General features: G+C 41.7%; 2 protein-coding genes across 4 annotated transcripts in view; both read left to right on the top strand.

Annotated features, from left to right (window-relative positions):
- The window catches only part of b3gnt2a (UDP-GlcNAc:betaGal beta-1,3-N-acetylglucosaminyltransferase 2a), a 12,684-nt gene extending 7,944 nt beyond the window's left edge, over window positions 1-4,740 (top strand). For both annotated transcript variants that reach the window (XM_046049411.1, XM_046049403.1), the window contains exon 3: window positions 1,882-4,740. In XM_046049411.1, coding sequence (XP_045905367.1) covers window positions 1,882-3,105 — 1,224 coding nt within the window. In that variant the 3' untranslated portion in view covers window positions 3,106-4,740. The remainder of the gene's footprint in view (window positions 1-1,881) is intronic.
- Window positions 4,741-5,167: 427 nt separating this feature from the next.
- Window positions 5,168-12,710, top strand: zgc:66455 (uncharacterized protein LOC393502 homolog). Of its 2 annotated transcripts, none has more exons than XM_046049371.1 (10): window positions 5,168-5,360; window positions 5,454-5,484; window positions 6,833-7,428; window positions 7,796-8,249; window positions 9,007-9,048; window positions 9,376-9,476; window positions 9,577-9,638; window positions 10,028-10,194; window positions 11,886-12,041; window positions 12,146-12,710. In XM_046049371.1, the coding sequence occupies exons 1-10, from the start codon at window positions 5,277-5,279 to the stop codon at window positions 12,520-12,522; spliced, it is 2,070 nt and encodes a 689-aa protein (XP_045905327.1). In that variant the 5' UTR covers window positions 5,168-5,276; the 3' UTR covers window positions 12,523-12,710. The 2 variants fall into 2 exon arrangements, with proteins under 2 accessions (XP_045905327.1, XP_045905333.1); XM_046049377.1 differs by having other exon boundaries at window positions 12,207-12,363.
- Window positions 12,711-12,994: the final 284 nt, after the last annotated feature.

Here is a 12,994-nt window from a genome sequence, read left to right as displayed (position 1 = left end):
ATCCTTTCCTAAACCTAACCAACCCAAACCATGATCATTTCCTAAACCTAACCACCAAAACCATGATCCTTTCCTAAACCTAACCACCAAAACCATGATCATTTCCTAAACCTAACCACCAAAACCATGATCCTTTCCTAAACCTAACCACCAAAACCATGATCATTTCCTAAACATAAACCACCAAAACCATGATCATTTCCTAAACATAACCACCAAAACCATGATCATTTCCTAAACATAACCACCAAAACCATGATCCTTTCCTAAACTAAACCACCAAAACCATGATCCTTTCCTAAACCTAACCACCAAAACCATGATCCTTTCCTAAACTAAACCACCAAAACCATGATCCTTTCCTAAACCTAACCACCAAAACCATGATCATTTATTAAACATAACCACCAAAACCATGATCCTTTCCTAAACCTAACCACCAAAACCATGATCATTTCCTAAACCTAACCACCAAAACCATGATCATTTCCTAAACCTAACCACCAAAACCATGATCATTTCCTAAACCTAACCACCAAAACCATGATCATTTCCTAAACTAAACCACCAAAACCATGATCATTTCCTAAACATAACCACCAAAACCATGATCCTTTCCTAAACCTAACCACCAAAACCATGATCCTTTCCTAAACCTAACCACCAAAACCATGATCCTTTCCTAAACCTAACCATCAAAACCATGATTATTTCCTAAACTAAACCACCAAAACCATGATCTTTTCGTAAACCCAACCAAGTAACTAAACAAACTGCTACCATTTCACATCTTAAAAAGGCATTTCATACGGACGCTGAAGGGTACCTCATGCATCAAATACAAAGCATCTGCATTTGACGTCCCGGGAAGAGAACGTATATGTCAGTATCATATATTAGAAACTCTGCAATACAGTTTAACAGTACCACAAACTACAGCCTCTAAAATTACCATAAAATTGAATAAAAAACTCTTTCAAACAGTTTCAACAACAACTGAACATCATGAAGGAGGATTTGTTGCTGCATTTCTTTTAGCTAATGACTATTGTTATGTTTACCTTCAGTAGCTACTCGTGGATTGAACACTAGACTGAAAGCCAACACCCTATGTTACGTTAAACTATTAACTAGTAGCACCATGGAGACTTTTGGTCCAACTAAATGAGGAGAACATAAAGGAGAGCACGATTATGATGTTTTTGTATGTAACTTTCCTGTGCGTCAGTAAAAATAAGCCATGCTGTATTTGCTGTATTTCTTAGCTTAGTGAAAATTGATAAATACATATGAATTTATCTTATCTGAACAAATAGGTTTGTGACTTAGTAGTGCTAAGGGACAACAGTGACATCAAGTGGTATATCTATTAATGTGAAAGGTGTACATTTTCTACATGTATTTAAGTTAAACTAACTGAAAAACCTTATTTGCGCTGCAACCTCATGTTGAAAAAGTTGTGTGCTCTATTGTTTGTGCAGTCAGTACACAATGATGAAGACTGCTGCCAGTAAACTGGCATCATGTGCACGGCTGAATTGGAAATGTGTGATTCGCGTCTGTCATTGTTGAAGGGAGAGGAGAAGGAGAGGGAGGAAAAAATGTTCATGGGCTCATTCTTGCAGGATTAGAGGTAAAAATGCGGCCCTTATGCAGCCGTTCTGAGCTCTGAAACCAAACGAGGGGAAATCCATTGAACTTCCAGATTCTTCCAGTCTTTTTCTTGCTAAAGGCTTCAGGGTCAACCAAGCTGTCTCTATGTTTCCAAATGTCCCTTTATATCCCGGCTTTGTTGTAAGTCTGACTGCTGAGGCCACAATACTGCAGATTTGTGCCTGTTTCGTGTTGATTTTTAAAATGTATTTGTTGTCCTTTGTGTAGATGCAGAGCAGAGGCAACATGCCTGTGGCCCGCAGAAAAGTGAGGATGCTCTGTGTGATGATGATGCTCAACATCTTCGTCTGCGTTCTGATGGGCGTGTCGTGGAATCTCCGGCATAACAAAAGTGACAGCCAGAAGATTAAAATCCCATCCAAGAGATTTTGGCACCAACATGAACTGAGCAAAACTTTCTGGAACAAGGAGCAGCAGCGCTTGGACCTCCTTCATAACCCCATTGTCAACTCTTTCATCTCCAGCGACTCTCTCGTTGAGCTGCCGGATTGGTTGAATGACACCGGGCCCCTCAACCCCTGTGAACAAGACTACAGAGTCCCCACACAAATCTTGGACTACAACTCCCTGCCGCAGCGCTTCCAGGATTTTCTTTTGTACATGCGCTGCAGGACATACCCCATGCTCATAAATCAACTCCATATCTGTGATGAGAAACCCTTCCTGCTGCTGGCGGTCAAGTCACTCATCCCGCATTTTGACCGGCGGCAGGCCATTCGTGAAACGTGGGGACGGGCGGGCGTCATAGCCAATCAGACTGTGGTTACAGTGTTCTTGCTTGGCAACACCTTGGCGGTGGACCACTTCCCAGACCTTGTGGGGATGCTGGGCCACGAGGCGGCGCTTCACAAAGACCTCCTCCAATGGGACTACAGGGACACCTTCTTCAACCTCACCCTGAAGGAGGTCCTCTTCCTGGAGTGGTTCAGCCAAAACTGTCCCCACGCTAAGTACATCCTCAAGGGTGATGATGATGTCTTTGTCAACACCTTACGAGTAATTGACCACCTGGAAGGCCTATCAGAGGTCAAGGCCAAAGATTTGTTCATAGGTGACGTTATCAGTAACGCCTATCCACACAGAGACCGGAAACTCAAGTACTTTATCCCAGAGAGTGTGTTTGAAGGGCAGTACCCGCCTTACGCAGGAGGCGGAGGGTATCTGTTCTCTGGGGAGTTGGCACTACGCCTTTACAATATATCTCAGCAAGTAGTCTTTTATCCCATTGACGATGTTTATACGGGGATGTGTCTGAAAAAGCTGGGCCTGGTTCCTGAGGTGCACAGTGGCTTCAAGACTTTTGACATTGAGGAGAAGAACAGGTACAACCCCTGCATCCACAGGGGCTTGATGCTGGTTCACAGCAGGACGCCACAGGAGATGTTGACGATCTGGCCGTGGATTACACAGCCTGAGCTGGACTGCCAGTGAACACCTTCACTCATCTTTGTTCAATGTTTGCTTGCAAGTTTGACTGTAAATCCTCAAGTCCGAACCTCAGAACCTCTGTGTTAGTAAAGTCATCAAAATTTTTGAGTCAACTTTATTTGTTGTTTTCTTTTCCACAAGCTGTGTTATGAAGTCATTATTGAGCCATGGTCTCTTTTCTGTTGTTTGTTAATATCGGGGTTTTTTTGTTTTCGTAGAAAAATTTAAAATATCTTAAATCCTGAATGCTTAACAGTTTGATTTTACCTCGGTTCAAAATTGGTTTTGTAACAACAATTCATTCATATATTTCATATCCCTTAATATAATGGATTTTGATGAAGGATCACCCCTTGAGGAAGTAGATCCGTTCAAATATCTAGGACTCTGTATTGACACTTATTGATTATGCTGAAATTGTCTATCGCAACACGTCTTGACATTTTCTCTATAGGGACAAAAGTACTGGGACCCCTACACATTACTTATAAGACATCTCACTGTAAGTCACTAATGTTGGACGAGAGGTCCTGGCTTGCAATCTCCATTCTAGTTCATCCCAAAGGTGTGCGATAGGGTTGAGGTCAGGGCTCTGTGCGGACCAGTGAAGTTCTTCCACACCAAACTGGAAAAACCATTTCTTTATGGAGCTGGCTTTGTGCATGTGGGTGTTGTTTACATTGAAACAGGAAAAGACCAAACACAAACTGTTGGAAGAACTGTTATCTAGAATTAAAGATTTCCCTTAACAAAGACCACACCATGAAAACAGCTCCCTCTCAAAAGTACTGGAACAGGGGTGTCCCATTACTTTTGTCCACAGTGGATCTTAGGCCTTAATGTTTTCTCTGTAGATTTGTTTTGGGTCCATATAGAACTCAAATTTGTTTCAAGGGTTCAGTTCATCTTCAAATGTTAATTTAATTTAATCGTCCTTCCTATTTGAAACAGTTTTTGGTTTTACATAGATCTTCATATCCACTCGGACATATCCGACATTCCTTAATTCCCAGAACTTTCAAAGTGAAAGTCAGACGCAGGTCGTTCCAGCTCCATCCAACTGGAATAATCTTTTTAGAGATCTGCTACCTACCATTCCTCTGCTTCAGGAGATCTTTATGTTCCCTTTTAATTTTCAGTTTATATTAAAGACAAACCGCTTCAAATACTTAATATCCAGCGGGAGGAAGCTTCAGCATAGCAATTATATTTTTCTACAGAAAAATGACTACTGTGGTTCCTAAATCTGCAGCATTGCTTTCGCGTCCATGAGCCAAAAGCACACAAACCAAGGGGATACCCTCTGATCTTTAAGTTACAGAACAAAATGCCTTACTGACGACACACATTTCCACAAACTCTTTTAACTAAAATTTTTACATTTGTACAGTAGTTCCAAAACGTGTTAATTGTTTTTAACGTCCCAGCTGTGATGTTGCTGCTGTTACCGGGCATTCAACCTGTGTATATACGTATATTTGTATAATTGTTTGTGAGCGATAAAATGAGTTCACATGCAAAAACAGATTTTCAAGGGCAAACTTTTGAGTAAGGCTGAGTCATGTCCTCTTTTCTGTCATTTGTTAATATTGTATTGGTTATTACAAGTCTTTCTCATTAGTAAAGATAAAAAAAATCTCTTGTGTTTGTGTCTTGTATTTATTTTTGTCTTTTATAGATAAAGTTCTGATCTAGATTAAATTGATTTGACTCTATTTTTGATTATTTTGTACAGTACAAATGAAAAGTAAGCAAATGCTTTACAATATTTTTCTCTTAATGTAAAACACCTTTAGTTTCATTTATATGGTTATAGACCTTTTTTTTTGTCTTATTTTAGGCTATAACAACTGACAATTTCTTCTTTCTGTAAAGGAATGAATGCGGAAATAGTTAGCCAGTACATCTACATCATTTCTAAGTGTAAAAATAAAGAGTAAACTTGGAGCTATTAGCTGAGGAGAAGAATGAGAAGACTGAATGTAAGATACAACGGGGCCCTCTGGTGGACATATCTCATACCAACATCCAGCAAAAGGAAACTCAATCAGCTACTTGATGAAGTTCACCTGCTCAGACAGGAAAGCAAAACAGCAGTTTAACTGAAGCTTTGAGGGCCAACTTATTTTTTTCATAAATGTAAGTCGTTTAACAGACAAAGCTTTGGTAGTAAAATGCAGCGAAAGAACAACTTTAAAAGTGTGCTGCTTATATTTCTGATGATATTTGGTATATTTTGGAAACACTGTGACTCACAGGTAAACTGCCGTCCTCTCTGTGAAAACAATTAGTTTTTTTACTTTAGAATTTGTGCATTATAATTCTGTGTGTTGCTTTCTTGTTGTTTGCAGGTGAACAGAGAAGAAGCCAACACGCTTCCAGGTGAGACTCAGCTGAAAGTGTGGGGGTTTTGGGGTTTTGGGGTTTTGAATGTGAATGTGTGGCTTTACTCTTCCTCTCTGCGCATTTTGAAAATCAACATTCAGCTTCAGGTTATGAGCAGACCTGTAAAGGTAAAGAAACAGACTCTGCAAAAACACGTCTCCACGGTGACAATGTTTGCAGAAATTGGTTAAACTTTTAGAAAAACATCAATGCAATCAGCTGAAAGGCCCCAACCCTTATCTCAGTGTTTACTAATCCACGCATGAAGTTTGGTATTAAAGTTGATCGCGGTGATCTCTCCCTCCCCCTTGTCACCTGTTTTGAAAAATCTAAAAACCAATGGCCTGGTGAGAATGCAAATAAATAAAGAAATGGAGGCAATTTATAGGCATTAATAAATATAAGAAAACAATATTTAAAATTTTTACTTATAAGTAAAGCTCAATAAAACAAAAGCGTAACTGAGAAGTAAAGAACAGGAACATTGTTGAGCTTTGTGACACTTTTACAAGCATTGCTTCACCTTTTTTTCCTCGTTTCCCCACATGTCTTGATTTCATGTGACGCTGTACTTTGACTTCTCACTCTGGTTTTCATTAAAAACTAGTGCCCTGTTCTTCATTTGGTCAGATGAGTAACATTACCCTGACTTGCAGTTCGCTTGCATGACATGTGCCTTCAACACCATGAACACACTCTGTAGTTTATTCTGACTCAATCCCACATTTACCATCCTGCTGCCACAAATACTCACTACAGCACCACATGTGGATCTATCCACCTCCAAAATTTCCTCCTGTTTGGTTTATTTATTTAGGTCTTCAGTAGGACCCAATGGGCTTGAACTGAGAGCCACAGACAGAGTAAGGAAGTCAGATTCATGAAGTATTGAGAGCAACACACTGTTGGTTTTGTTATTTTCACGGGATTTGTTGACATTTAAAAAAAACATCCTTTTTAAAAAGTCTAATGAAGGCACTGTGTTTTGCATGGTATGAACTTCAAACTCAAAGAACAAACAATGAGCAAAAAATGGGGAGGAGAATGTGAATTTAGTCACTTCCTGCATGTAAAATGTTGCAGTTTTAACTTTTATACTTGAAAATCTGAATAGTTTTTAAAACCATTCCTGTACCACAAACTCAAGTCTCTTCAAGTTGAGTTTCACGCTGCACTGAAATGAAAGCACTGACTACCTGGAGGGTTACAAATAAACCTAAACATTGGAGATGCTTTGGGAAATGGTTGGTAATTTAATTTAAAAAAACGCCTCACATGTGTTTGAAGTGAACTGGAACATGTACTGCACTGTTGTTTACCTAAACCTGGTCTATTTCTTCCTCAGATGATCAGGGGGGTGACAACGGCGCGTTCTTCGCCCTGCGGAGCTGCCACCAGCTGCTGCAGGGCGACAGCGGCGCCTTTTTCTCCCCCGACTACCTTTGCTCCAACCCACCTCTGTGGTGCAACTGGACAATCCAGGTGGATCCTAGAAAGAGGATCCATCTCCACCTGGAGGACATGACCCCAGATGACACCTGCCACCTCAAACAGGACCAGGTCCACGTGGATGAGCCCACTGGACGCTTTAGGGGTCACAAGGTCCTGCAGAAGTGCTGGCACGAGGCCAAGTACACCTCCTTCTCCAACACACTGCATGTGGTGCTGCTGATCGGCGGCTGGCCCAGCCCGCTCTACAGGGGCTTCTATGGCCGCTACCAAGCGTTTGGACCGCCGGTGCTTTACGAACCACAGGAAGGATTCAAAGAGCAAAACAGGAAGTCAGAACCTCTTGGCCACATGGACTTAAATGAATTTGACCCCGTTCTGAATGGTGCTCCGTCACCTGCAAATTCTGATCTCATGTATGACTATTATGATCAGCCTTCAGCCGTGATGCCTGAGCTGCCCTGGGAGCCAGAGGAGAACACAGACAGTGAGGTGGGTGGACACGAGGCAAAACCCTCAGCTCTCATGGTGTCTTGCTCCTTTTCATATACCTGACCTGATCATTAATAATCACCTCTACTATTGCAAGTGCATGATGATAAATGCTGAAACAGTGTAACAGTAGCACGAGAAGTGAGAAGTTATGGCAATAATACACCAACATGAAGTTTAAATGATCCATCATGAGCTACAGGTACCGGACCAAGTATTTCTAGGATCAGATTTGATGACTTTGTTTAGTAAATCACATCATCCAGTGTAATCTTACCTCTTTTTCCAGTATTTATCTGCATTTTGTTCTTCTGTTAGTAGCCCAGATAAGTAGTATGTACTTTGAAATTCCTCCATCTTCACTCAGGTGGGTGAAAACCATCATCCAGCCTTGGAGAACCACAACGACGCCTACCAGTTCACAGCCGTGCCAACAGTGCCAGCACCCACACAGGGGACCTCTCGATGGGAAAAACGTGCCGTTCAAACCCCTTCAGGCCGGTCAGACTCGACAGTCCATCCTGAGTATACACAACAGCAACATGGCCCTGAGAACCAGGAGCTCCAGCCCACCAAGAGCATCCCGACTGCAGAACAAAGCAATGTTGAGGAAGCTTCAGTCCTAACAGAGGAAGCTGCTGTTCCAGAGGATGAAGGCAGCACACGCAGCCTGTCGGAGGGGCAGAAGGTTGCCGATGGTTCAGAACAAGCTGCTGAGGGTGAGAACAGGACGGAGGTCAGCGAAGGCGAACGAGAGGATGCTGAGCAGACCCATCCTCACCCCAATATGTTGGAGCCGCTGTCGGAACACAGAAGGAACCGTGAGTACACGAGTGTTTTTAGTAGGTTAACCTTTTCACATGAACCGCTGATACTTGGCCAGACGTGCTGTCGGATATTTAATTTAATAATAATGTCAATTTGCTTGTTGATGCAGGAAACTTTGGATCCAGTTCACACTGTGATCTCAAACACAGCCAAACTGGATATTTAACGTCTGCATGCTTTTTAAAATAGATGCAAAAATGTTAATTAGTTAAACTTCACAGGCAATATTTTTATTTATACAGTTTAAGGTTACAGAGACGGATTTCTGTAAATGTGCCAGTTTAGCCAGCTTGGCTAGTGTTCGACTGTAGTCCCTGGGCAGGTGTTATCACAACTATATAAAATACACTATCCATTTCACAAGAACACGTAAAATACTTTTTTTTTTTTTAAAAGAATTTATGAACAATTTAAAAAAAAAAACATGAAACAAAGCACTCTTCAGGTGTTTTTGAATAAGTCAGAGATGGCACACTTGATTGTCTTAACTATGGTTTTAAAATGATATACATTTTCAGTGTCACTGTAAATTTGCAAAACAAAAAGAGCTTTTTCTTAACTGTTCTTTCTAAAACGAATCTTAAATGATCCATTTACAAACAGCAACTAAATAAACAGACAACAAAATCAGTGTGTGTGTTGACAGCCCGTAGAGCCCCAGCTGTCCTGCCATACCTGATGTGATTTTTGAATTCTTCCTCAGCAGAAACATTCATCTTAAATATGTTTGACTTTGTTTCTCTCTTGTAGTCAACGTTAGAAATCACTCTGAAATTCCACATCTTCCTGGCGGTGAGTGTTTGACTTAAAAATGTATAACTTCACAGGACGTAAAAATGTCTTTTCTATTTCTTTTCTGGGATGGCTTTTGTATTACACAACACATCAGATGCATTATATGCTGAACTGACTAAATCATTGGTATCCAAGTGAGAGACATGTTGGGATCAAATTTTAATATGAATGTATTTTATATTTTCACTTGATCAGATGTAAGACAGATTTATTTACATGGTGTCAAAATGCTGCTCAGACTGTAGTGTTGCTTTAGCATCATTGTACTGTTGATGCTTTATTTTGGTGCTTTAACATCACAGTCATGATTTTGGTCCCTGACAGATCCCCTGTTTGAAGTGGCTGTTGAAGTGAATCTGAGTGAGGATTTGAAAGAGTCCTGGGACAACCTGGTCAGGTCACTGCTGCTGTCAGTAAAATCTCTGGTATGTTCTTGACGACAGAGCAAACACATTAAGATATTAAGATTTATCAGAAAGAAACGACAGCGTCGGCGATACCTGAAGTGAAGTTGTGTCTCTGTAGATCAGCAAGCAGCTGGAGGCTCTGCACACACCGCTGTCCATGTCTTCTAAAAGAATAAAAAGGTTGGTGTGCAAGAGTTTCACAAAACTGCTGAAATACAAGCTGCAGTGGAAGTTTGAATATGTTTGGAATAGAGCGCGCACACAGTGACGAAATCAGTCTCCTAACACAAATGAAAGTGAGGTTTTACAGATCTTGATGGGTCGTTCGCGTCCATGCTTTTCTTCATTTGCATCTTCCTCCCACTAAAGAGAGATGCAAGAAAAGTTTTTTTTCTGAAATGAAACTCCCTTTTCTATCAGTTTCTAGCGTAAATGTTTAGGTAAAAATTGGAGATGATTCTAGAGCAGCTAGTGTGGGGAAAAAACAATCTGAACTCGAGGGCCACTGACTGGCTTGTTCAGGACTGTCTGTCGACATGCTGTGACGCATTCTGGTTATATGTGTGCAGGCTGAGTGCTGGCGTGCTGTACATCCTCTGGTTGCAGATCGGACAGGGGCCTGGAGGTCCGCATGTCCACAGGGCCGTCCACTCCGAGTTGCAGGGCCTCATCTCCAGGGACATCAGCGTCGGAGGAAACAACAAGCACGCTGTCATCACCTCTGTGTCGACTGCAGGTACAGCAGGGCTCAAGCCTCCAGTACGAAACAGAGAGAAAATGTTACTGTGGAGCGTTTTAGTACTTAAATTAACACTGCCAACATTAATGTGTTCACGCACAGCGTGAAAGAAGTATTCAGTTCCTTTAATTAAGTAATCGTACTAATACTCCACTACAATTAAAAGTACTGCATTGAAAATCTTATTTAGGTGTTCCTGTCTGTGTTTCTGGATTAATATTCCCGCTGCAATAATGTGGATGTTGCATTTTACTGCTGTAGATGTAGGGTTGAGCTCATTTTAACACATTTTATATTCTGTTGGGTAGTTTAATCTACAGCAATACATCATATTTTACAAGATCATAATGTGGATGTAGCATCACCATCCTGTGAGAACCACACAAGCTCAGGAAAAACCGCCTGTTTTCAGCTTTGTGACGATGCATTTTCATCCAAGAGGGGCTTTAAATAGTTAATGAAGCTGAAGGAGGAGGATTTTCTCAGCCAATAAAGGAACACTTCATTCATCCTTTAGTTTAGCACAAACATCTGGAGATGCCTGGTTTGCACTGCCAAGAAAGGAGATGAAAAATTGTATTCTGGAAAATAGTAACTAAAGGTGTCAGTTAAATGTAGAGCAATACAAAGTACAATATTTGCCTTTGTAGTGGAGTAGAAATGGCAAAACCTCCTCAATAGTCAAGTAAAGTACAAGTATTTCAAATTTGTACTTGAGTATTAAAGTACTTGAGTAAATGTGCTCATTCATTCCAAGTCTCATTGTAAAAGTCCACAAGACTGAATACAAAACGGCTTGAAAATACAAGCATATTCTAGTTCTCCATATCTTTTCACATAGTCCCAAATCACAAATTTGTCTGAGAGGGCTTTACAATCTGAACACACGATACTCTCTAATCTTACGCCAGTGATTTGAATAAGAAAAAAACTCTAACTATCAGGGGGAAAAACGGGAGATACCATCCCCAAAAACTGTGTAAAGGTGGACAAGAAATCCTTCAGAATCCCCAGAATCCATTGGCCTTGATCAGCTTTTGCGCTTTGAAAATGTGATCCAGTAATCAGATGAAGTGGAACTAATGAACAGGCCACTGTAAAGGGTAAATAATGGAAACTAGCTGGAAACTGTGTCAGTCCTCTGCATGCTCTGCATCCACATGGTCTCTCACCCATAATGCCATGGTTATGTCCTCACATTAACTCTAGTCATGTGACCCCTGACCCTCTGTTATGTTAGTTGAAATAAAACCTTACATAAAGAGCACAACATTTTTTAACTAAAATGATTTAAAATGGCATATTGTAGTACACATTTCTTGTTAATGTTACCTTTTAAAACGTATTTCACATGTCTTTTTCATATTTTAATAGTTGTATGTACTTATTACAGAACACCTAAAATAAACATTTCAAAAGAACATGTCCCTGAAACATCTACTGTACACATTAAAACAGAGATGGTAGTAAATTTGAAGAACACGTTGATTTATGGATGGACTCAGGAAATAATTTTTTCCTCAAATTCCTTTAAATTTGTTGTAGTAGCCTACTAAGATATTCTGCAAACTAACACAGAGGGAACTGAACCCCAATAGAGGAGATTAAAACATGATCTTCATAAAGGCCATAAATTAATTGGGAGTCATGTCTCGTGTGTCTCTCGTCTCCCTTTGTGTGTATTTCAGATGTAAACGAGTGTCAGACACACCTGGTGCTGTGTGACCTTAACGCAGACTGTGTGAACCAGTTTGGTTCGTACTCGTGCCGCTGCAGGCCGGGCTTCCAGGACAAATCCCGCCAGGGATCAGGAGGAACTGTGTGTGTTGATGTGCACGCTGCAGGTACGCAGGTTAATAAACTCCCAGCCATACTGCTTTATTTAGACTAAACCAAATGCAAAGATCCAGAGGCGACCAACTGCTGACTTCCTGTTGTTTGCCTGCAGGTTGCAGCTCAGGCCTGTCTGCTGAGAGTAAAGGCGTCTACGTGCTTTTCTTCCTGCTCAGCTCCCTCCTCCTGATGCTGCTGGCGGCGGCCGCCTTGCTGTACCACCGTCACCACCGGGGGGCCTTCTTGGTTCGCTGCCACAGCGACAGCAGCATGTCTCCTCCTGACCTCAACAACAACCACCATCACGATGACATCTACTCCACCCCTGCTGACTCTGACCTGCCCCCTCCACCCCCACCTGTCCGGGGCTTTAGGGAGGACTGGCCCCAGATTAAGGAGCGCCGCCCGGCCATGGACCTCCCGCTGCTGCGCTTCAGCCCGCTGCTGCCGCCGGACGGGTACAGGGAGCCACAGGAGGGCGGGAAGATGTGAACAGACGGTGGACTTGGAGCTGTGGTGCTCCAGTCTCTTTTCATTTAGTTTGTTTTTGTCTTATACCGTTGTCCACTATTTGTAACCTGTTGAATTAAAGTTACAACACAACAGCATTTGTCTTTGTGTTGTTGCAGTTTTGTGCCTGAATCCATAAGGCCTCTAATAAATATCTTTTACACATTTTATTCAGGATTTTACATGATTCTGCCAAGTGATTCTCTGGCTCAAGGACTCTCCAGCAGGACACATGGCCTATTGTGGACCTGTGACCTCTCACTTTCAAACTGGCCACGCTGCATCGCTGTGTGCAGGGAGTGAAGTGTAGTCTGTGCTGGCCCACCTAGTCCAGACCCCTTTAATAGGCTTACAGGAGCTAATCCAGGGCGGTGTGCTGTCACATGTGGAGTCTGCTGACCTTACTCTGCTTTATTGCAGGGTGCTTGTTCCCCCTGTCTTTCCATCTATAGTT

Source organism: Micropterus dolomieu, linkage group LG01 (assembly GCF_021292245.1).
Source record: "Micropterus dolomieu isolate WLL.071019.BEF.003 ecotype Adirondacks linkage group LG01, ASM2129224v1, whole genome shotgun sequence".
Classification (NCBI taxonomy): Eukaryota; Metazoa; Chordata; class Actinopteri; order Centrarchiformes; family Centrarchidae; genus Micropterus; species Micropterus dolomieu.
This window is presented reverse-complemented; position numbering and strand designations above follow the sequence as displayed.